Below are 23,795 nucleotides of genomic sequence, written 5' to 3' on the forward strand. Positions count from 1 at the left end.
GAGCTCTGTTTTCCTTCTTTCCCTCTCATCCAACAGCTTGTTTACTCTACATGGCTTCTGCTCACTCTCATAGCCATGTTGCATTCCGAGAGACATTCCTGTCAATGCACCCCTATCTAGGAGCAACTGCCTTGTGTGAAAAGCTTGAAGTTCATCCAAATTATCCTTTAATACATTACACACCATTTCATGTATATTTCTGCAGCTTGAAACCACCACATAACATCAGAATAAAACAGCAATCCACCACTATTCAGTAATGTATTGATTGAGTGATCTTTTTAATTAGTGCAGGTAAAATATTTTTGCTGCTAGTTTAGTGGTTTGTATTGCAAGCCTTAAGTATAGTTATTGGCTGGAGAATTAAAATCTAAAATGAAAATGTTGAAATTATACCAGCGTTATATGGTAACTGATGTCATGATATGCTTACTTCTGTTGGATGTATTCTCTGTGCTGGCTGAACCACATCCAGGTAATTGTCCCTGCTAATGTGCTCATGTTGCACAGACATCATTTTAAAGCTCTAAAGACAGTCATTATGACAAAAAGTGGAAACTAATGATCCTAATCTGACCCCAGTAAATCCCAGAAACTTGCACCGATTAATACATTTCTGAAATATTCTAATACATAAAAAGGTATTTTGAGAAGACTATTAGAACAATCAGGTGTTGGCATTTTCAACGGGGACTTAAATGGGACTAAAGGGCCTGTCCCACTTGGGCGACCTAATCCGCGAGTTCTGGCGAGTTTGTCCTCGACTCATACTCGCAGCATGGTCGACACGAGGACGTAGGAGGTCTTCGTAACTCTCCCTCATGCTCGAGAGTGATCTCCGCGTACTCGAGGCCTTCACTAGGTCGCGGCGGTTTTTTCAATATGTAAAAAAATGCCCGCGAGTAAAAAAAGGTCGCCATGGAAAAAAAATCTATATTTTTTTTACTTGTAGGTTTAGTCGTAGTAAGTTGTAGTAGGTCGGCATGTTAGTCGTAGGTAATCGAGGGTAGTCGAAGGTAATGGTAAATAGCCTTCATCATAGTCGAAGGGAGGTCGAAGGAGATCGAAGGAGGTCGTCTTCACTCTCCACTATTCGGTGTCCAATTTTCCTGAAGTTAGTCGTAGCTAGTCGTAGCTAGTTGAAGCTAGTCTTCAACATAGTCGAAGGAGGTCTTCTACATAGTCGAAGGAGGTCTTCAACATGTAATTTTTTTAACATGTTCTTCTAAACTCGCCAATTAGGTCGCCCAAGTGGGGCAGCCCCTTAAGAATACTCTCCTTGGATAAAAATAGAACCTATTTGTAATTGATAGTATTTCTAATCAGATACATCAAAGTACCGTATTTCCAGGCATCCAAGACGCTATTTTTTACTTTACAATAAGGCCCGAAAGTGTACCTGCCTCTTGCAGGCTGAAGGTCAGGCCGAGCAATGCCACTCTCATAGCGACTGCTCTGCGGAACCTACCACGCCTTCGACCCTGGAACTGTGTGAAGTGGGAAGCGACTGTAAAAGGTTCTGGAGCTCCGCAAAAGGTTCTGGAGGACCAAACACCCTCGACCACTGCTGCACCACCATCGCGGTGCTGCTTCTTCCTGCCTACAGGCAGCAATTGAAAAGCACACTGGGCAATGTTCAAGGACTCGGCAACGGACTTGAACGAATACGCCACAGTCGTTACAGACTTCATTAAGAAATGTGTGGAGGACTGCATCCCCATCAAAACCTTCCGAGTGTTTCCCAATCAGAAACCTTGGATGAACTTTGAGATCCGCACTCTTCTGAAGACCAGACATCGGGCATTCATGTCTAATGATACAGTGGTCTACAAGAGGTCCAGATACGACCTTGGTAAGGCCATCAAAAAGGCCAAAAGAGACTTCTGCTCCAAACTGGAGGATGAGACAGATGTTCGGCAGCTGTGGCGGGGCTTGAATGCAATCACCTCCTACAAGGCGAAACCAGGAGGCAGCTCGAATGTCGGTAAAACATCACACCCTGTTGAGCTCAATGCGTTTTACGCACGGTTTGATAGGGAGAACACCGATGTGCCTTCCCAAGCCCCCATTCGCTGTGATGGTATTTCAGTCTCAGTCACAGAGGCCGACGTCAGGAAATCCTTCAGAGGGGCGAAAAGCACCTGGACCTGATGGTATACCTGGTCGTGTTCTAAAATCCTGTGCGGACCAACTGGCTGGAGTTTTTACAGACATTTTCAACCTTTCACTTCTGAGGTCTGAGGTTCCCACCTGCTTCAAAAGGGCATCAATTATACCGGTGCCCAAGAAGAGTAAGGTGACGTGCCTCAATGACTATCGACCAGTGGCACTAACGCCTGTGGTGATGAAGTGCTTTGAGAGGCTGATCATGGAGCAAATCAACTCCTACCTCGACAAAAACCTGGACCCACTGCAGTTCGCTTACCGCCACAACAGATCAATGGTGGATGCGATCTTGCTGGCCCTCCACTCCGCTCTGGACCACTTGGACAACAAAAACTCATATGTCAGGCTGTTATTCATTGATTACAGCTCGGCATTTAACACAATCATCCCCTCCAAGCTGGTTACCAAACTCGCAGAACTGGGTATCTACGCAGCCCTCTGCAATTGGATCCTCAACTTCCCCATCCACAGACCACAGTCTGTTCTTATTGGTGGAAATGTTTCAGCCTCGATAACAATCAGCACGGGAGCACCTCAAGGCTGCGTGCTCAGCCCCCTGCTGTACTCACTCTATACTCATGACTGCGTAGCCGGTCACAGTGCGAACTCCATCATCAAGTTCGCTGAAGACACCACTGTTGTGGGACGTATCACTGATAGGGATGAGTCAGAGTATAGAAGAGAGATCCAGCGACTGTCCATATGGTGCCAGCACAATAACCTGGCCCTCAACACCAGCAAAACCAAGGAACTGATTGTGGACTTTGGAAGGAGTAGGATGGGGACCCACAGTCCCGTTTATATCAACGGGTCAATGGTTGAAAGGGTCAAGAGCTTTGAATTCCTGGGCGTGCACATCTCTAAAGATTTTTCCTGGTCCGAGAACACTAATGCAGTCATCAAGAAAGCTCATCAGCGCCTCTACTTCCTGAGAAGATTACGGAGAGTCGGGTTGTCAAGGAGGACTCTCTCTAACTTCTACAGGTGCACAGTAGAGAGCATGCTGACCGGTTGCATTGTGGCTTGGTTCGGCAACTTGAGCGCCCTGGAGAGGAAGAGACTACAAAAAGAAGTAAACACTACCCAGTCCATCATCGGCTCTGACCTTCCTTCCATCGAGGGGATTTATCGCAGTCGCTGCCTCAAAAAGGCTGGCAGTATCATCAAGGACCCACACCATCCTGGCCACACACTCATCTCCCTGCTACCTTCAGGTAGAAGGTAGAGGAACCTGAAGACTGCAACAACCAGGTTCAGGAATAGCTACTTCCCCACAGCCATCAGGCTATTAAACCTGGCTCGGACAAAACTCTGAACATTAATAACCCATTATTTGTTATTTGCACTTTATCAGTTTATTTATTCATGTGTTTTGTAGTCAATGCCTATTATGTTCTGTTGTGCTGAAGCAAAGCAAGAATTTCATTGTCCTATCAGGGACACATGACAATAAACTCTCTTGAACTTGAAGGTCTTGGAATGCCTCATATAAACTGGATATGGTCAGAATTGTGGCTTGGTATCAAGTGTTATCTTTTTCTTTTGATGAAAATACATGAATAGCTTTCCTTCACAAATGAGGCATTCATTTCAGAAATAAAATGTTAATTTCAAGCTTCAAGTTTCGGAACCTCCATGAACACCAATGCCGTGTCCACATTAAGGAGAAAACTTCCAAAAATACTCAGAGGAGTCATTACAATTTCAGCACTCACATCGTTAAGGTTAGAATAAATTAGCAAATATATATTAAAACATTTTTTTAAATAGAATCATTGAAACAGGTCCTTTGGCCCAACTCACCCATGTCTAAAGAGCCTGTTCCACGAGCATGCGACTGCATGCGGAAAGCGTGACCTAACGTGGATGCTTGAGCCGTACGGCCTCACGGGGCCGGTCCCACTTCGATCGGCGGAGCCGTATGGAGTTGTGCGGGGCTGGTCCCGACATCTCGCGGGGCTCCGAAAATCTGAACGTGTTCAAAAATCGACGGCGTACGCACCGCCTCCACGGGCATGCGCAGCATCTCGACGCCGTACGCAGCGTCTTGACGCCGTACGTCACGCGCGAACTTCCCGCGGACTTCGCTCGAACTTCACGTCACTCACTCGACCTCCGCGAAAGCCCCCGCTTCCGGTTTGGTCGCGCTTGCCGCATGCAGATCGCATGCTCGTGGGACAGGCCCTTTACCAACATGTCCCAATCAAGCTAGTCCCACTTGCCCATCCTGCCCATGTCCCTCTAAATCTTGTCCATCTATGCATTTGTCCAAATGTTTGTTAATGTTGTTGTGCCTGCCTCAACGTTGTCAACTAATAGCTCACTCCATACACTTACCACCCTCTGTGTGAAAAAGGTGCACCTCAGGTTCCTATTAATTTTTTCTCTCTATATTTAAATATAAGGCAGTTAGTTCTTGATTCTCCTATACTGTGAAAAGCACTGTGCATTCACCCAATCTATTCCCCCTCATGATTTTATACACCTCATTAAATATCACCCTTCAGTCACCTTCACTCCAAGGAATAAAGTACTAGCCTGGCCAACCTCTCAGGCCCTTAAGTCCTGGGAACATCCTCATTTATCTTATCTCTGCTCTTTCCAACTTAATGACATCTTTCATATAACAGGGTGACCAAAACTGAACTCAACAGTCCAAATGCGGTCTCATCAACCTGCTGCACAACTATAATGTAACATCCCAACTTCTGTACTCAATTACAATGCTGATTAAGGCCAGCATGCCAAAAGAGTTCTTCCCAAACCTATCTACCTGTGATGCCATTTCAGAGAACTATAAACTTGTCCTCCTAGATCTCTTTGCGTAGGAAAGAACTGCAGATGCCGGTTTACACCGACGATAGACACAAAATGCTGGAGTAACTCAGCAGAAGAGGCAGCATCTCTGGAGAGAAACATAGAAACATAGACAATAGGTGCAGGAGGAGGCCATTCGGTCCTTCGAGCCAGCACCGCCATTCATTGTGATCATGGCTGAGCATCCTCAATCAATAACCCGTGCCTGCCTTCTCCCCATATCCCTTGATTCCGATAGCCCCTAGAGCTCTATCTAATGGGCCTAACCACAGGCGATTTTTTGGGGCGATGAAATGGGTGACGTTTTTTCAGACTGAGAGTCAGGGGATGGGGAGATAAAGAGATAAGAATGTGTAAGGTGTGAGAATGAGACATTAAAAGGGGTGGAGATCAAGTAAAATGTAGAATAGATCATTATTAGCTCGGAGAAGGTAAATACAAAGCAAATAAATACACCTTACACTTCCTTATCTCTGTATCTCCGCCTCCCCTAATTCTCAGTCTGAAGAAGGGTCTTGACCCAAAATTTCACCCATTCCTTCTCTCGAGAGATGCTGCCTGTCCCGCTGAGTTACTCCAGCATTTTGTGTCTACCTCTTAGATCTCTCTGCACTTCACACTGCCCAGGATCCTACCGTTCACTTTGAAGGTCCTACCTGACGACTTCCCAAAATGCAACAGCTCACGCTCCATTTGCTGTTTCTCGGCCCCTTTGGTCAGCTGATCAAGATCCTGCTGTAATTATTGTTAACGATCTTCACTGTCTATGACACCACTTATTTTTATGTCATCTGCAATCTTACTGATCACTTCTTGTATATTTTCATCCAAATCATTTATATAAACCACAAACAGCAAAGGGCCCCAGCATCAATCCTTAATGCCCCTGTCCCACTTAGGAAACCTGAACGGAAACCTCTGGAGACTTTGTGCCCCACCCAAGGTTTCCGTGCGGTTCCCGGAGGTTGCAGGTGGTTCCCGGAGGTTGCAGGTAGTGGAAGCAGGTAGGGAGACTGACAAAAACCTCCGGGAACCACGCGGAAACCTTGGGTGGGGCGCAAAGTCTCCAGAGGTTTCTGTTCAGGTTTCCTAAGTGGGACAGGGGCATAAGGCACACCACTAGTCACAGGGCCTGCAGTCCAAAATAACAACCTTCCACCATCACTCTCAGTTTCCTATCAAAAAGCCCCTTCTGTATCCCATCAGCTAACTCTCCCTGCATCCCATATGATCTAACCTTCCAGAGCAGTCTACCATGAGGCATCTTATCAAATGCCTTGATAAATGCCTTGCTGAAGTCCATATAGACTACTTCCATGGACCTGCCCTCATCGACCTTCTTGGTCACTTCTTAAAAAAACTCAAATTCGTGAGACACGATCTTCCATGCACAAATCCATTTTGACTCTTTCTAATTAACCCCCATCTTTCCAAATGCAGTGTATCTAATTTCTCAGAATCCTTTCCAGTGACTTTCCAACCACAGATGTCACGCTTACCAGTTTATAGTTTCCAGGTTTTACTTTGCACCCATTCTTAAATAGAGGTACTATTTATTTAAAATCTTAATTTTAAAGATAAAATTAGTTCACCCATAGCTTTTCCTATTAAAATGTGGGATTCTCAATGTTGAGATACCTTTTGCACAATTTACATCCAGTATCAAATCTAAATATTCCAAATTGGGTGTCAATGCATTGAGGCTAAATGGACCTTATACCTTGTCAAAGCAACAACCATACTGAGTGAAGATTATGTTTTATCAAACCAGTCAACATCCAGTATATTCTAATTATTTTCTACCTACCATCAGGACTTATGCCATTGGCTTGCTGTGGTACTCCATTTGCATTCGTGGATAGTCCTATCTGGTGACTTATCTGTAAAATATTAATTAAAAACATTGAATAGTACAGAGGTTCCAACAATGCAGATTTCAACACAGTATCATGCAAATGCTTTGATAAATGAAAGCTTCATTGTTCAAACTACTTATCTTCTTTTTATTCTTGCATTACTGTAGTGTTGAGGGACAAACAATTGAAATGGCAATTGAAAAATTATTGGAAGAGGGGTCCTGACCTGAAATGTCACCTATCCATTCTCTCAGGGATGCTGCCTGAACCCGAGTTACTGCAGCATTTTGTGTCCTTCCAAATGGCAATTTAATTTGAGCATGTTTACATTTTGTCAGAAACAATGGCAATAGATGGAAACTCATTAACTAAATGTTATTATTTACTAAATCCCTCTAGCATTTATCATGATTGTTTGATCACATGATGTAAGACATAAATGGCCAGTTACTATACCTTAATGTTCTGTTCTCATGGTTAAAATATGTGCGAGTCTATCTTGGCAATAAATAGGTCAATGCATGTTGATGTACCATAAAATGTAGTGCTTGCTGTATGAATAGATGATCCACAAGGAGATTCTTTGCTTTACATTTTTAAGCATATCATGGCAAACACAAGTGCAAGTCCACCTAAACCACCTCTCCCCAGGTACCTTCCCCTCCAACCACAGGAGATGTAATACATGTCCCTATACCTTCTAAATCACCTCTATCCAGGGTCCTCAGCAATCCTTCCTGATGAGACAGAGGTTCACATGCACCTATTCTAACCTCATCTACTTCATTCAGTGCACCCAATGTGGCTTTCTTTACATACATCGGTGTGACCGTGTAGACTAGCCAAACACTTGCGTTCAGTCCGCCAAGGCCTGCTTGATCTCCTGGTTGATAACCATTTAACTACTCTCCCCATTCCCATACTGACCTCTCTGACCTGGGCCTTCTCTCGTGCCAGAGTGAGGCCACATACAAATTGGTAGAACAGCACATCATATTCCACTTGGGTAGCGTACAACCTGAATTCTCCAATTTTAGGTTACAAAGCTGCAAACAACCCCCCCCCCCCCCCCCCCCTTTCTTCTTTGTGCTCCTCCCGGATGTGAACCTATTTTCCCCTTCCTCTTTCCCCCCATATTCCTTCTCTGGTGAATGTTATATCCTTATCTCACACTTGTTGAATTTTGCCAATTTGTATCCCTGTATCCACCTATTAGTTGTCAGACTTTGTCCTGTCCCCATTTAGCTTCCTCCCACCCACTACAATCTGAAGAAAGGCCTGAACCTGAAACGTCACTGATCTATTCTCTAGAGATGCTCCCTCAGCAGTTCTAGTTCCTTACATCTGCAGTGCACATTTTATGTTGGATGATAAAAACACAGGTAACTATTTTATCCGGCAGCACAGTGACCTTACAGCGCCAGAGAACCGGGTTCAATCCTGACTATGAGCGCTGTCTGTACGGAGTTTGTACATTCTCCCTGTGGCCACGTGGATTTTCTATGGTGCTCTGGTTTCCTCCCACATTCCAAAAATGTGCAGGTTTGTAGGTTAATTGACTTCTGTAAAATTACCCTTAGTCCGTAAGATGCTAAAATGGGATAACATAGAACTAGTGTTCAGTTGACCGTTGGGTCAGCGCTGATTAGGTGGGCTGAAGGGCCTGTTTCCCTGCTGCATCTCTAAACTAAACTAAACTAAACTAAAGTGTTATGTTCATTTGATATGCATTCAAGATGGTTTTGGCTCCTATGTGTCTGTGTGTGCTTGGAACGCATGTGTAAACCATCACTTGAAACGGAATGAATAATTCCCAGCATCAACCGTGTGCGTTGAGGGGAAGAGCATTTAGCAAGATTATTTATTTTCCACATTATCTTATTAGCAGAAATGTGAGACTGTTTCTCATACCATTGGGCAGCAAGAGATGTAACAGATGTTGCTATCGAGTAGTATCATGTTGCTATATACAGTAACAGCACAGCAACTTCCTTAAGGTATCACCAATGACAGAAAGACTCAGGGCCAAATACAAGCTATAGAGATGATGGCAAGACCCTTAACATGTCCTGCCCGGAAGAAACTTTGATGGAGTTAAATTACCTTTGCCAGCTGCTAAAGCTGTTAAACATTCTGCATTTTTCTGTCATTGAAAAACATTCAAAAATGATTAAAAGCTATGAGAATATATAATAACAAAAAATACATCCTAATTAACGAAAACATTCTAAGAATTAAAAAAATGGTATTAACTAATACCTTGTAAGTTCCCTACGCTTGCTCCTTCCATTGAAATTAACAAGTCATTTACCTAATACCTCTCTCAGCACTTCCCTCTGTCCAGTTCAACTATTCTACATTCCGTTAATCTCCTGAAATAATATATTTCTGAGTTAGTCATTATTGATAAATACCATTAGAACATCTTAATTTTGATCATATATGATTCCTTATAAACTGTGAATGCCATTCTGATTGGCACCAAACACAAAGGTTTTGTTCTCTACACACCTCTGTAATTTAAGAGAGACACAAGGAACTGCAGATGCTGGAATCTGAAGCAAAATACAAACTGCCGGAAGAACTTAGCGAGTCAGGCAGCATTGGACAGGCAGCATTTATACAGACAGAAGGATGGTCATCATTTCGGTTTGAGACCCTACATCAAGGACCGTATCACTTTTGCCCAATAAACATTTGCGCTAGATTGCATTCCATTAAAAAAGATAACAGCAACACCTTCGATGTAATAAAACATCACAATCAACCTCAAAATCACATAAAATATAATGAGGCTCTTAAGACAATATTAAGTCACCCCACACACAGCCAAGTTTTAAGAAACTACTTAGAGCCAGATAGAATAGAGAGGTGATGGGATTTAAGGACAACATTTTAGAGCTGAGGGGATAGACATGGTCACGATTAAAATTGAAGAAGATGCTAAAATTAAAGGAGACCACACCCTGGAGTCACTGTGGGACTGACTTATATTAGATGGATATAGAAAAAAAAAGCAATGGAAGGACTTGAAGTTAAGAACAATAATTTCAAAATCTGGGTACTGCTCGACTGGCAGTCAGTGTGGTCAAAAACCGAGGGTTGATGGGAGAATAGGCTTTGGTGGGAGTTTGGTGGGAGTATCGGCAACTGAGTGTTGGATGAGCTCATGGAAAGCACTGGGATATTCAAATCCAGAGGTAACAAAGGCATGGAATAAAGCTTCAAGAGCAGATCAGCTGAGGTAAAGGCCAAGAAGAGTAATATTACCAAAGTGGTAGAAGGCAGCCTTGTTGATGAACAGGGAACCTGTATAAAAATAGCACAAACAGTGATGCAGTATTAGTGTGAAAGTCATGTACTTCAAATGCATATTTTATCTTACTAAGTTACACTTGTTTTGTACTATGTTTACCAATTCTGGCTCTATAATTGCCATTTGGACATTACATGTTAGATTAGGTTAAATCATTCATTTGTACAATTTTACTAGCTGTACTCATTTGTTTTATCCTGTTATATTAACCTTATTGTTATTCCATATTTATTTCGCCTTGCCACAGTTTCATTTTTTCCCGTATCCTACAGAATATCCTATATATATATATATATAGCGTCTCAACCCGAAACGTCACCCATTCCTTCTCTCCGGAGTTGCTGCCTGTCCCGCTGAGTTACTCCATCATTTTGTGTCTACCTTCGATTTAAACCAGCACCTGCACACACGTGTGTGTGTGTGTGTGGGTGTGTGTGTGTGTGTGTGTGTGTGTGTGTAGGAAGGAACTGCAGATGCTGGTTTAAATCGAAGGAAGACACAAAATGCTGGAGTAACTCAGTGGGACAGGCAGCATCTCTGGAGAGATGGAATTGGTGACGTTTCGGGTCGAGACCCTTCTTCAGACTGATGTCAGGGGAGTGGGCGGGACAGATATAGAATGTGTCGGAGACAGTAAGACTGGTGGGAGAACTGGGAAGGTGGAGGGGATGGAGAGAGAGGGAAAGCAAGGGCTATTTGAAGTTATCCTACATATCCTACATATATATCCTACATATATATCCTGCATATCCGCCTTCCCATCAATGTAGTCTTTTCAAAATATTTTTAAACAATTTTTTTTTAACAAATTCCATCTTCGGAGGTAAATCATTCTGCTGTAATCAAGTTTTCCTTTCACTGCATATATTTGGACCTCCACATTTGAACCATTAAGAACCAGGTCGATGTGACAGATCTGCCCCAACTTAAGGCTGGTTCTCACGTTGCGAGTTGACACAAGAGGTACCCCGAGTGAAAGACTCGCGGTTGTGTACGAGATTGCAAGTGTATGATCAAGAGTTTAACCGAGTTCCCACGGGTATGACAAGTTTGCCGTTTACTTGTCATTTCTGCGATGTTCCAAGTTCGTCTCCCGAGTTACTCTTGAGCCAATCCTGATTGAAGGTTTGTTTTAATAAGCAACAGTGTTATGTTTTAATAAGCAACAGTGTTAAAGAAGACCTCTCCATCCTGTGGCTTTGTTTTAAAGATAGAATTCAGCGCGGCCACATCTATTGATGTGACCTACAAAGGGAAAATGCGCACCATCCAGTGCCAGAGCAGTTATACTTATGATTTGTTTGAAACACACAGGTTTGATATGTTTTAATTGAATTTACTGCCATGTCTACACACTGCGGGGAGACGGGAGATTAAATCTTTGAATGTGGACAGATGTGCACATCAGATTGTTGCGAGACGGAGCTCAGGGCTCGCCTCCTGAGTTGCTTTGGTGCCCAGGCGTGAGTTGAGGTGGAGAGAGGTTGGGGGGGGGGGGGGCGTCATTAATCTGTCTGGGGTGACATGGCTCTTGGGTTAGGCTGGGATCATTCTCTGCGGGGTGATCTTAGTGTGGGAGACAAGTGTAGGAGAGGTGTACTGACTGTGTGGGCAGACCCTTTGGAAGTGATTGCCCACCAGTCTCAAAAGTCGCTGTGTCTCCCCGTCCCTGGGATAGCAGGGGGCGATCAAACAGCACAATACCCCCATCCCCCTCCACGCCAACACGAAGGGCAACAATCCCAAAGCTTTAGCATCAGAAACAGCGGGCAGGCGACAATCACCTGCCATAACGCGAGAGAGATCATGCACTGTTGTAGGTCTCCTTTGCACGTCGGCGTTTCTGTCCTTCTCCACTCATTGTTGGCCCTATCTATCTCCACCCCCACCTACACCCCTCTGCTTCTCGGCCATGTGTGTGACCCCTTCCCTCCCCTCTCCAGCTCCCAGCCCATTGCACCAGCGCGGGGGCTTTGCACTGTCTTCACGTCGGCGATGCCAGCAGGTCAGTGCCAGTCGCCCCGGGGCAGTCGCTCCCTTCAGTTTCCCAGGGGGTCGGGACGAGACTGGAGTTGGGAGGGAAAGGTGGGGGGTGGGGGGATGGGTGGGTTAAGTGAGCACGAGAGTGGGGTTGTTTGCAGTTGCAGAGGGAGGGGGCAAGGGCGGTACAGTTCCCAGTCTGTGGCCGGAGACGTCAGGACCAACGGGACACCGACCCCCAGGCCCACCAGGCCCACTGCAAGCACGGAGATCCCAGAGACCCACAGCCAACAGCAACTCCAGCCCAGCCCCGCTCCAACTCCAGAGGAATCCGCTCCCCGAAGGGGCCGCTACGGCGACAAGTAGCAGTTCCCCCACAGCCCGAGCTGCGCCCCCTCATCCGCCACCAGAACAAGACGTACCTTGCACACCATCAGCTTCTGCCCCTATGGGGAGCGGGTTCCTCTGGAGTTGGAGCGGGGCTGGGCTGCAGTTGCTGCTGGCTGTGGGTCTCTGGGATCTCCGTGCTTGCAGTGGGCCTGGTGGGCCTGGGGGTCGGTGTCCTGTTGGTCCTGACGTCTCCGGCCACCCCTCTGGACGGGAGCTGAGACTGGGAACTGTATTGCCCTTGCCCCCTCCCTCTGCAACTGCAAACAACCCCACTTTCCTGTTCACCTAACCCACCCACCCCCCCCACCACCACCTTTCCCTCCCAACTCCAGCCCCGTCCCGACCCCCTGGGAAACTGAAGGGAGCGACTTCCCCGGGGCGACTGGCACTGCCCTGCTGGCATCGCCGACGTGAAGACAGTGCAAAGCCCCCGCAATGGGCGGGGAGCTGGAGAGGGGAGGGAAGGGGTCACACACATGGCCGGGAAGCAGAGGGGTGTAGGTGGGGGTGGTGACAGATAGGGCCAACAATGAGTGGAGAAAGACAGAAACACCGACGTGCAAAGGAGACCTACAACAGTGCATGATCTCTCTCGCGTTATGGCAGGTGATTGTCGCTGGGAAACTGAAGGGAGCGACAATCTGCTGCTGCCTGACCGCTGAGTTAAAGAGTTCCCACGGTAGACTCACGATACACTAAGGTAAACGCACGGGCCACTACGTTATTACAACGAGTTAAAATGTCTCAATTCTTAACCACAAGAGTAAAATTGACTCGTGGAAAATTTCAAACATGTTTGATTCTTTGCAAGAGTCGACAAGTTACACGAGTACCTGCCGTTAGCGCCACGAATCCCTAAGTTGCGTCCACGAGTTCCGTACGTTAATCGTACGTTATTGCCACGAGTTTTAACTCGGGTTACCTCTTGTGTCAACTCGCAACGTGAGAATCAGCTATTATAAAGATACCATGTAGCAACATTAGTACGCTACATATTCAGTTATTGGGAGTCAGAAAACACACACAAATGTGGCCATGCATTAACCTTGGCTGAACATTGGTATTGGAATTGAGTACCGAGATACCTTTAAAACGTTAGTTTTATGTGCTATCAGGCAAATCATACCGCACATATTCTCTATGTGTACCTGTTGTACTTGTACATGACTTGATTGTACTCATCTACAGTATGATTTGACTGGATAGCATACAGGCAAAGCTTTTCATGGTATCTCAATACAAATGACAATAATAAATCAACATCAATCAAGTAGTGCAAAAGAACAAATAAGCAGAGTGTGTATATAGTGTTACAACTAAAGAGAAAGTGCAGGTAAAAAATGTAACAAGGTAGATTGGAAGATTTGGATTGCTTTCATGATTCTGAACACATTTGCTGGGTCTAAATGTGGCTTGATAAAGAAGATTAAGGACATGTAGTCCCCACATTTTCCTGAGATTTCTTCTTTATATGAGTATGTTTTCACAACTAAGGGGAGGGAAGGGCATTGCATTCAAAAAACAATTCTTTGCGAGAATTATCTATTTTAATGGAAATAATTTACAATGTAAATTGCTTTCTTCAATATTTACCAGAGATGAATGACAGTGACTCCTGGAAAAAAAAAAGAACCATGCAGGAACTTGAGACAAACTAACCAGGTTGAAGATGTTCCCAGTTTAGTCTTGCCTGAATCCATTTTTCTCAGGGAAGATTCAGATTGCCATCAATAATAATCAATGTATAATAGAATGGTTTCGCAAAATCAACCGGAATTCTATTATATTTGATCTTGGGGAGGAGATCTGATCGGCAGTGTGTTTATGTATTATATCAGGAACAGGTAATAAACTACAGTATGTTAGGTTGAACAGCTTGTTCTTGTTTAGACCCTAAAAAAAATACAATAACAGAGAGTGACTTTACTGGAGAAGAAAGAATCAAGGAAGGGGCGCTGAAGAACAGCTTCCTGGTGGATTTTGGACACAAATGCAATATCATTCAACATTAGAAATTCTGGTGGAATCATGGTTGCTTGCTTTCTTGCAAACAAGAAAGAAACAATGAAGAGTGCAAATTCACTTAAAAAGATGAAACATTTCACATTTTGTGAGGATTTGGGAGGCCTAATATTTGGTTCAATTTTCAGGCTCTCCTTAACCCACTACCTAAACAAATTTTATGGAGCGGGTCATTTTCTGAGTTTGCGGTACTAGTTTAGACATTTATCTCTTGTGCAAGTATTGGGAAACCATGGTCACGCTCCCCGACAGCAAATCAAATCGAGAAAATATGGCATTTCAAATTTTATATCTTATTGAACTTTAATTGATCTGCCATGATGCTCCATAGGGTGAGGCAGAGTATATGGTTTCTAAGAAATATAATGCCCAGCAGATGACGAGATCTACTGCCATACCACATTTTTAATATAGGCTATCATAGAAGAGTTAGTGATGCTTAGGAAGTACAGTAATGTAGTGGTTAAGTTGCTGGAGTAGTGGTAAGAGTTCCAGACCATTGACCAGGCCCGAGTTCAAATCCCAAGTTGACAGGTAGAGAATTTAAATTCAACAAAATCTAGATTTTTTTTTAAAGAAAGCTTCAATGGTATCCATGAAGCTATACTATTCTCATTAAAAAATAACTGATGTAATGATCTACATTAAGGAAGGCAATCTGTAATCTACCATATACACAAACAATGATATAGTCTACATGTGACCCTATACCCACTGTGACCCACTCCGAACTATGCCTTCCTAACAGGAGTCATAAGGCATGGACAAAAAAAGCTGACACTATCAGCAATGTTCATATCCCGTGAATTAATAAATGAAAAACATTTTGTGATTGAAGACACATTTACATTTCAACATGAAATCAATACCCTTGAATACTTTCAAATATTTGTTTAATTAGGAAATTTATATTACATTTTAATCTTTAAAGAAGATCAACAATGAATAAGAGGATTGATTACAGGCCAACTATTCCAAACAGGTAGGTAATATATATTGTGAATAACAATGCATTTGCAATTTTAATTCTTGGGTTTGAGCATCAGGCTACTGCAGCGTGGCATCTCTTTACTCTGTTGTTTTCCCTTAATAAACCATAAAAACTGGTAAATGGGTAGGAATCTTAAACATAATCTCTGCAAAACTGAGATTGAAGTGGCCTCATCATTAATAATACCAGCGCTTGAGAGATAGTGTTAACATGGTAGCATGCTATATTAATGAGGTTTGTTTATCAGCTAACACAAAGCATGACATTTATGCTAGCAATGCTATAGTGCAGAAAACCCTTACATTTTTACAGCACATTCCACTCAAGAAAGTCCATCCAGGATTCCCAGATTCCTATAAGGCATTAGAGTGAATTAACATTCCTCTAACTTGGAATCTTCTTGTTTGGCAGGGGGTGGACAGAAGACAGGAGTAAACAGGCAGCCCTTACCATACTGATGAGCATTTCCAATCATATTTCAAGAGTAATTGTCATATGTACCAAAACAGATCAATACAATTCTAATTTGCAGCAGCACAACAGGTCTGTAAACATAGTACACAATAGATAACACAATATAACAAAGAAAAAAAGGTAAATTAAATTAAAAAAAATAGTGAGCAAAAACAAACCAAAAGCCTGAAGTGTCCTAGTGCCACCAAGACTGTCGATGATACTGATTATACAGCCGATACTAAGAAATGTAAGTTTGAAGCTACCATGTATTAATTAAGACCTTCTAGAATTTCCAGTCTAATGTTTCTTTAATGTAGGCTAGCACACAACCTTCATCATTTGAACATTTAAGTCTAACCCCAAAAATATATATTAACTGGATATCTTTACGTCAAAGGCACTCTTTCCTGGTTCTAGACACTGACAAATGAACAGATACTTTAGAAGTAAATGAAACAACTTCACAATTCCCATCCTGACACTGATGGGGACATTTATTCAGACTGCATTTTAAAATTACAGTTCACTCAGAGTTTAAATTGCAGCACTAAAAATATATTACGGCGCATAGTTCATAGTCTATCCAGAACCACCGAACTGACCAAGATTAAAGTACGCTAAGACTTTATGTTTTACACTTTATAATGTTTTTATATAAAGCTAGGATCACAGCTAAATAAAAATGTAGTGATATGTGAATGTGATATGTGAATCCTGAAGTAGAGACAAATGCTTCAAAACTGGGCCACCTCATTTATCCTGCTGGATTCTGACTACATTCCTCTGGTTAAATCAACAGGATTACATTTTAATCCAAGAACACTATTAATACCAGCCACAGCATCAAAGGAATGGCATTTAACCTACCGTGTCTATGCCAAGTAAAGCAATCCAAGCCTAATCCCACTAGCCTGTTCTCTTCCTTTAGCTCTGTATCATCCACTGCCTCAAATATTTATGTAATTTTCCTTAAAAGCATACAGAGGTCTCATCCTTCAGGCTTATAACAAAACATGCCATACTCCACTAATCCTCTGTGTAAAGACATTTCTCTGAACTTCTTTCCTCAGTGACAAGTTTTAAATTAATGACCTCTTGTCATTGACTCCCATCCAAAGGGAATACTCCAACCTTACTCACTCTATCGAAACCCTTCATCACTTTAAACGCCTCTGCTAAATCTCCTCAGTGGAAACTGCCACTTTAGGCTTGAATTTCTTCAGGAATAGTCCCAATTGTTTGAGTAACTTTATGGAAAACAAAATGAAAGGAACCTAGAGAAACCATGGAAATGACTGCCTACCCAGTTTACACTGTTTCTTACGAATTCCATGATGCATGAAAAATCTGTAAACCAGACATACGAGTATTCACAACCAGTATCTGTTGTCTTTCCATCACAACTTTAGTTTTTCACCCGATGCATCATTTTGGTGCATCTTAATAAAGGAAAGAACTTGTGGTTTCTGGGGCTCTTTATTACCTTATAACATTCCAAAGTGCTCTGCACCTTGTTGCCATTGTGATGCAGGACTTTTTCCAACCTGTGCCTCCATAGTTAAACTAGTTAGTTAAACTAGGCCCTTTAATTTGCTTCAATATAATTTTATTTTTAAGAAGCAGTAATGTCCTAACTCAACAAGAATTGATCTTTAAGATAGTTGTTAGTTCCAAGGACCTCTGCACATACTCTCAGCTGGCACTAGTCTAATAATGAAGGAATGTTGCTGCATTCTTCTAATCTCTTAACTCGCGTAGAAAGATTTCAGTGACTGGGGCTGAATACCCTGTCAAGAAGGTCAAATGGTTACTTCTTTCGTGTTTTTAATTGGAACATACCAGGTGAATAGAATGGATCCATTTCCACGAAATTTGGGAAGAAAGTCTATAAAATACAGCCGGGAATTTTATGAGCAACGTTAAGAAACTTTTATACATGTAAAAGACGGCAGAAACTGGGAACTCTACTTTTTGTACAGTTATTGACATTCAATCAATTGTTAATTTTAATTGAGATTGATTAACTTTCATTAACGAATGCTCTTAAGAGACCTGTATAAAAGGTGAGTGCTCAGTTAGGTGACAGATTGAATTGAATGGTATTATAGGCTCAGGCAACTAAAAATAAAACCCTTCTTCCTAATGTTCCAAGGCACTCTTCAACAAAGCCCATGACATTCTGTCAACGTCCTCGTGTATGTCCTTCCTCTCGTATGTGTACTACCATGCTCTGTAAGAACAAGACACTGCACCTTTTACCATACTAATAGTTAGGATACTATGATAATTCATTGTTTGTAATATTTCTGTATGGTGATATGAACCAGATTTTTCATTTTTTTAATTATAGAATATTAGAAAAAAATTGAACATTTAAAAAAAGTGTTCTGATTATTTTTAGTAGTTAAACGTGTTAAACAAATACAACACCTGCCTCTCAGCCTAAAAAAATAACATTCTAATGCACATAACATGTAAAATCTGGGATGCCATGGCACAGCATGTTGGATAGAATTACAGATTCTTTAACACTGACAATAACTTAGTTTGAAGTAGGACTCTGGCATCCTTGACCTGACCTCTTGCATCTCCTTTGGTAACACTAATTCCTTTAACCTAGCGTCAGAAAGGTCCTATCATGGATTTTTGACACTATATTACATTTGACGATTTTTCCATGGCAAAATAGTGGGATGGAAATTCTATTGCATGGAGTAAGGTTCACCTATGTATGGAACAGACATGCCACCAAAATGGGCATCCCACAGATTAAGATTAGATTATCTCTGTTAAAGAGCCACTCCCCCCATCTTTAAGGAGATGTTTTCCTCTTTCAGATTTCTCTCCCCATCACTAACATTTTACATTCAGTCCTATCCTTTCATTGAGCATGGTCCTCTAGTGTATAAAGGGAATACTTAAAACGGAGATTGACTAAATGATGAGTAAACCCTGATAAAATTTAAATCCTTGAAGGATAAATGTAACTGCATCAATTGTAAATAGGGATGTGTCTGACCTATGTCCTTCTACTTATAATCTTTCACTAACTGTGTCCTGAATTGCAGCATTCTTTCATCAATATGCTGTGGCACAATGCTAAGTAACAAAAGGGTTTTGAAAGCACATACTGATGCCACTAAACAGACATTCATCTGAACCGAGCCAAATTTGGAGCCTTTGTGAACAGTTCTAAAATAGATTTCAGTTTGAATCCTTCGAGCCACTTTCAGATACACCTACTGCATTTTAAAAATAATTTCAAAACAGAAGACAAGGTATTTATTAAATGTACATTTTCCCTTCACTTGAATTTAAAAACTAGACACTGTAATGATTTTTCACTCTTGAAAGACAATACAGGAGGTGTTTAATTAGAGGTGTTAAGGCAGTTTTGATTCAGTACGAGTCTGGGTGATTCTTTTTCTCATATTTAATTGAAAATGTCAGTTTTCCAGTTATCTTAAATTAGATGTGATAATTAATCCCAGTTGTACAATGGCACTTTGCTGATGGTGCTACCACATTCGTCTTACACTCTGCATCCGGATAGGAATAACAGGACAAATAGTTATATCTGAATAATTCAATACACAATTTACTTTATCATGGGGCTGCCAATTGCAGTCCACAATGGTAACAATAATAAAAGCAACTTGCATGTGTTAAACACCCTCAATATGGTTTAAAAAAAAATCTCAAGGTGCTTCACAAAGACATAATCAGTAAATACAATACACCAAGTTACATGAACATTTATTGGGCAACTAAAGTCTTTGGGAAATAGGTATGTTTACCGAGCGGGAGGAGGGAGGATGGGGGGTTGTTGGGGGGGTGGGATGGAGATAGAGAGAGTAAGAGAGAGAGATAGAAGAGAGATAGAGATAGCGTCCGTAGATCGCGATCGCGCTCTCTCTCTCTATCGCTCCTCTATCTCTCTCTTCTCTCTCTCTCTCGCTGCTCTCTCTCTCTCTCTCTCGCTCTCTATCTCTTCGCTCTGCCTCTCTACTACGCGCTCTCTTCTCTCTACTCCTCTCTCTCTCTCTCTCGTCTCTTCTCTCTCTCTCGTCTCTCTCTCTCTCTCTCTCTCTCTCTCTCTCTCTCTCTCTCTCTCTCATCTCTCGCTCTCTCTCTCTCTCTCTCTCTCTCTCCTCTCTCTCTCTCTCTCTCTCCACTCTTCTCTCTCTCTCTCTCTCTCTCTCTCTCTCTCTCTCTCTCTCTCTCTCTCTCTCTCTCTCTCTCTCTCTCTCGCTCTCTCTCTCTCTCTCTTTCTCTCTCTCTCTCTCTCTCTCTCTCTCTCTCTCTCTCTATCTCTCTCTCTCTCTCTCTCTCTCTCTCTCTCTCTCTCTCTCTCTCTCTCTCTCTCTCTCTCTCTCTCTCTCTCTCTCTCTCTCTCTCTCTCTCTCTCTATCGCTCTCTCTCTCTCTCTCTCTCTCTCTCTCTCTCTCTCTCTCTCTCTCTCTCTCTCTCTCTCTCTCTCTCTCTCTCTTCTCTCTCTTCTCTCTTCTCTCGCTCTCTCTCTCTCTCTCTCTCTCTCTCTTCCCCTCTCTCTCTCTCGCTATCTCTCTCTCTCTCTCTCTCTCCCTCTCTCTCTCTCTCTCTCTCTCTCTCTTCGTCTCCTCTTCTGCTGGTCGCTCTCTATCTTCATCATCGCTTTTTTGAGGATATTTTGAGGATAGAGTTCTGAGGCTACGAAATAGCAGGCACAGAGGTGAATAGTGGACTGGGGGATAACTGGGTTGTACAACAGACAATTAGAATGCAGGCAGAATACGATAAAGCAAGCTGAACAGAAACTGGCCGTTTGGAAAATAGGACAGGTTCCATATAATGGGATAATATTCCTTTATTAAAATACTACCAGGAATTTTAGCAAAGGCTGACTTTTTTTTGAGTATGCTTTAGAGCTTTAAAATTCATTATAAGTAGGAGATCGAAAGGCAGAGAATAAAATGGTATGCGTCTACAATCCCTGTTGCTATGTAAAATGCAGATACACTGCGAGCAGGTTTTCAATCCCTGTGCAATAGATATAGCAGATTTATCTGTTCAAAAGGGAACTGCAGATGCTGGAATATCGAAGGTACACAAAATTGCTGGGGAAACTCAGCGGGTGCAGCAGCATCTATGGAGCGAAGGAAATAGGCGACGTTTCGGGCCGAAACCCTTCTTCAGACTGAAGAAGGGTTTCGGCCCGAAACGTCGCCTATTTCCTTCGCTCCATAGATGCTGCTGCACCCGCTGAGTTTCCCCAGCAATTTTGTGTACCTAGCAGATTTATCTGTTGAGTATATTTTCATGCTGTGTAATTGGAATAAAATATGCCAGTGTCCAAGAACTCTCCTGAAACGTGGCTTAACCTTTTGTTAATTGGAAGGTATAAACAGCACAAGTAAAGCAGGTCTATTAGCTAGAAACCAACAAAGTCAAACTAGAGTCAAATTATCAATAATTCTTGTACACAGTCAAAGAAGTGCTGGAATAACCCAGCGGCACAGGTAACATCTCTAAAGGAAATGGATATGACGTTTTGGATCTGGACCATTCTTCAGACTGACTGCAGTAAGGGGGGATAGCTTGATGAAAGGTGGGGGTGGAACAAAGCCTGGCAAGTGGATACAGGTAAAGGGGGTCTGATTGGCAGATTAGTGGACAAATACCAGAGATGACAAGACAAAAGGCTGTGAGATAGAGACAAAGAGAGCAGAGGTGTGGATTATAGTCAATGTTTATAACAAAGGCATCTTTCATGTCTAATGTTATTATTCAGTTCAGGTCAGTTTAGTTTATTGCCACGTGTACTGAGGTACAGCGAAAATCTTTTTGTTGCATGCTAACCAGTCAGCAGAAAGACAATGCATGATTACAATCTATCCATTTGTGTTGATCAACAAGTATCCATTTATGTTAATCCTATTTTATTCTCTCTGCATTCTCTCCACTGGTCTTATAAACAAGCTAAACAAGGTTACCTGGTCAGTGAGAGAACGAGGCAGAGAAAGGAACATGGACCTGCAGAAGTTGCGAAATGTACTGAAGAATGACATGACATGGCCCAGCAGTTCGGGCTGGACACTGCCAGGGAAATAAAACTGAGGTAATATCACAGCTAGCAACTGATACAGAGTGAGATATTACATTCCCATAAATTGTAGCATTCAATATTTTTACGTTAAGAGAGTTATTGTAAAGTTAAAAAAATGTGTATCTTGTTTAAATACCCAGCAATAATCTAGATTTTGGGACACTTTCTTACCGAGAAATGGTTAATAGTCATAAAGGCAGATTATGCACTGCGTCCTATCCCTTAAAACCCAACACAAGAATCTAATATTTTAAAGTTCATATCTTTATATGTCACAATAGGGACTTATCAAAACATAGAAATACAGACTAAACAAATAAAAATCCCAGCAGCCATTTAAACCACGCACAGGAGAACAAAGATACTGTAAGTGAGCGATCAACTGGAATGATAGCGCATGCAAAAAGACGAAGGTTTATAAGACATTCTTTGCTCAAAGAGTAGTGGGCTTCGGAATAGAGTCCCATGTGCATAATTGATATGAATTTGATTGTCTCGTAAAAAAAGAAATTAATGCGGTTATAATGTCTATTGCTAATTCCTCGTCATTTTTTCATGAATTTCAATAATTTGAATTAACCAACATACTTCAGAAGGCAATGTCAAAATAGCAAAACCAATTAGAATTATTTTCTAAGTCAATTAACTGACTTTAAAATTATGAGATAGTTAAGAGCAATTGCATTTATATATTACCTGGACAGACTGAAAGGATACATTAATATTCTGAATTTTGTCTATTTATAATTCAGCATTTGTCTATTGAGGACTTCAAATATGTTCATTATGGGGTGAACAATATGTGGTTAAGAAAACTGTTCAGATAGATAAAAATCTCATTATTTCAGATAGTCATGTTAAATTATTCTGCTTTATTTAATTTATTATGGCTAATCATTTCATTTGAGCTCTAACTGGATTGTAAGATTATCACACATTGTTTTCTTATGCCACAAAATTGATCCGACATTTACATCACAATTCCTTCTATTCTTTCGACACTAAGAACTTGTTCTACCATAACTGTTATTTGAAGAAATAAAATAATTAAAATAAGACATTCTGCTCCCATGACTTAAAGAATGAGCAAATGAAAAGCACACTGTTGAACGTCAATGCTAATAAATGTTCTTACCAATAATAACATGTTTCCCATTGCCCAGGCTTTCATTTTCAAGGTTTTATTTCAAATTCTATTTCAACCAGATGGGCGTTATTTTTGGAAGGAAAACCAAACACTATAATAAGCGGTTATAAAGCTGTATAATTCAATACATTCTGAAAAACAGATGATTCTAATTTCTTTGCTGTGATTTTTAACAGAAGAACACTCTAAACAACGTGTTATTTGCAATTTGCTTTACATTCAGCATTGGTAAGAACAGTAGCCTCGGTTTTGTCAGGCCATTATGATCTAAAAGGGTTACTTTACTGCCCCTGGATATGGTGTTGCTAGATTTCTGGAAGCAGCAAACCAAGGTGACAAATCTAAATGCTGAAGTCATTCATCAGGATTTGTAATGTAGGATTTCCTGGTATGTGATTCCATTGCCGAGTGAAATAGGAGACCAGAACTACAGGGTTACATGGGAATAAAATAAACATTAAAATTGTTTTACTCATTGGTCAGAGATGGTACTGGATTTTCTATTTTGAGCTTGCCAGCCCTTGATTTTCTATTTATTTAGGTGAAATGGGTGAAATGTATAAATAAGC

At 41.9% G+C, this 23,795-nt stretch overlaps 1 protein-coding gene across 6 annotated transcripts in view; it reads right to left on the bottom strand.

The window, feature by feature from the left end:
- The window catches only part of dclk2 (doublecortin like kinase 2), a 309,866-nt gene that overhangs the window by 69,163 nt on the left and 216,908 nt on the right, over positions 1-23,795 (bottom strand). For 4 of the 6 annotated variants that reach the window (XM_033017725.1, XM_033017708.1, XM_033017716.1 and 1 more), the window contains 2 exons: positions 10,110-10,148; positions 6,791-6,863 (listed from right to left, as the gene is read on the bottom strand). In XM_033017725.1, coding sequence (XP_032873616.1) covers positions 6,791-6,863; positions 10,110-10,148 — 112 coding nt within the window. The remainder of the gene's footprint in view (positions 1-6,790; positions 6,864-10,109; positions 10,149-23,795) is intronic. The other 2 variants (XM_033017731.1, XM_033017740.1) reach the window with 1 other exon arrangement.

Source organism: Amblyraja radiata, chromosome 1, assembly GCF_010909765.2.
Source record: "Amblyraja radiata isolate CabotCenter1 chromosome 1, sAmbRad1.1.pri, whole genome shotgun sequence".
In the NCBI taxonomy this organism is placed as follows: domain Eukaryota; kingdom Metazoa; phylum Chordata; class Chondrichthyes; order Rajiformes; family Rajidae; genus Amblyraja; species Amblyraja radiata.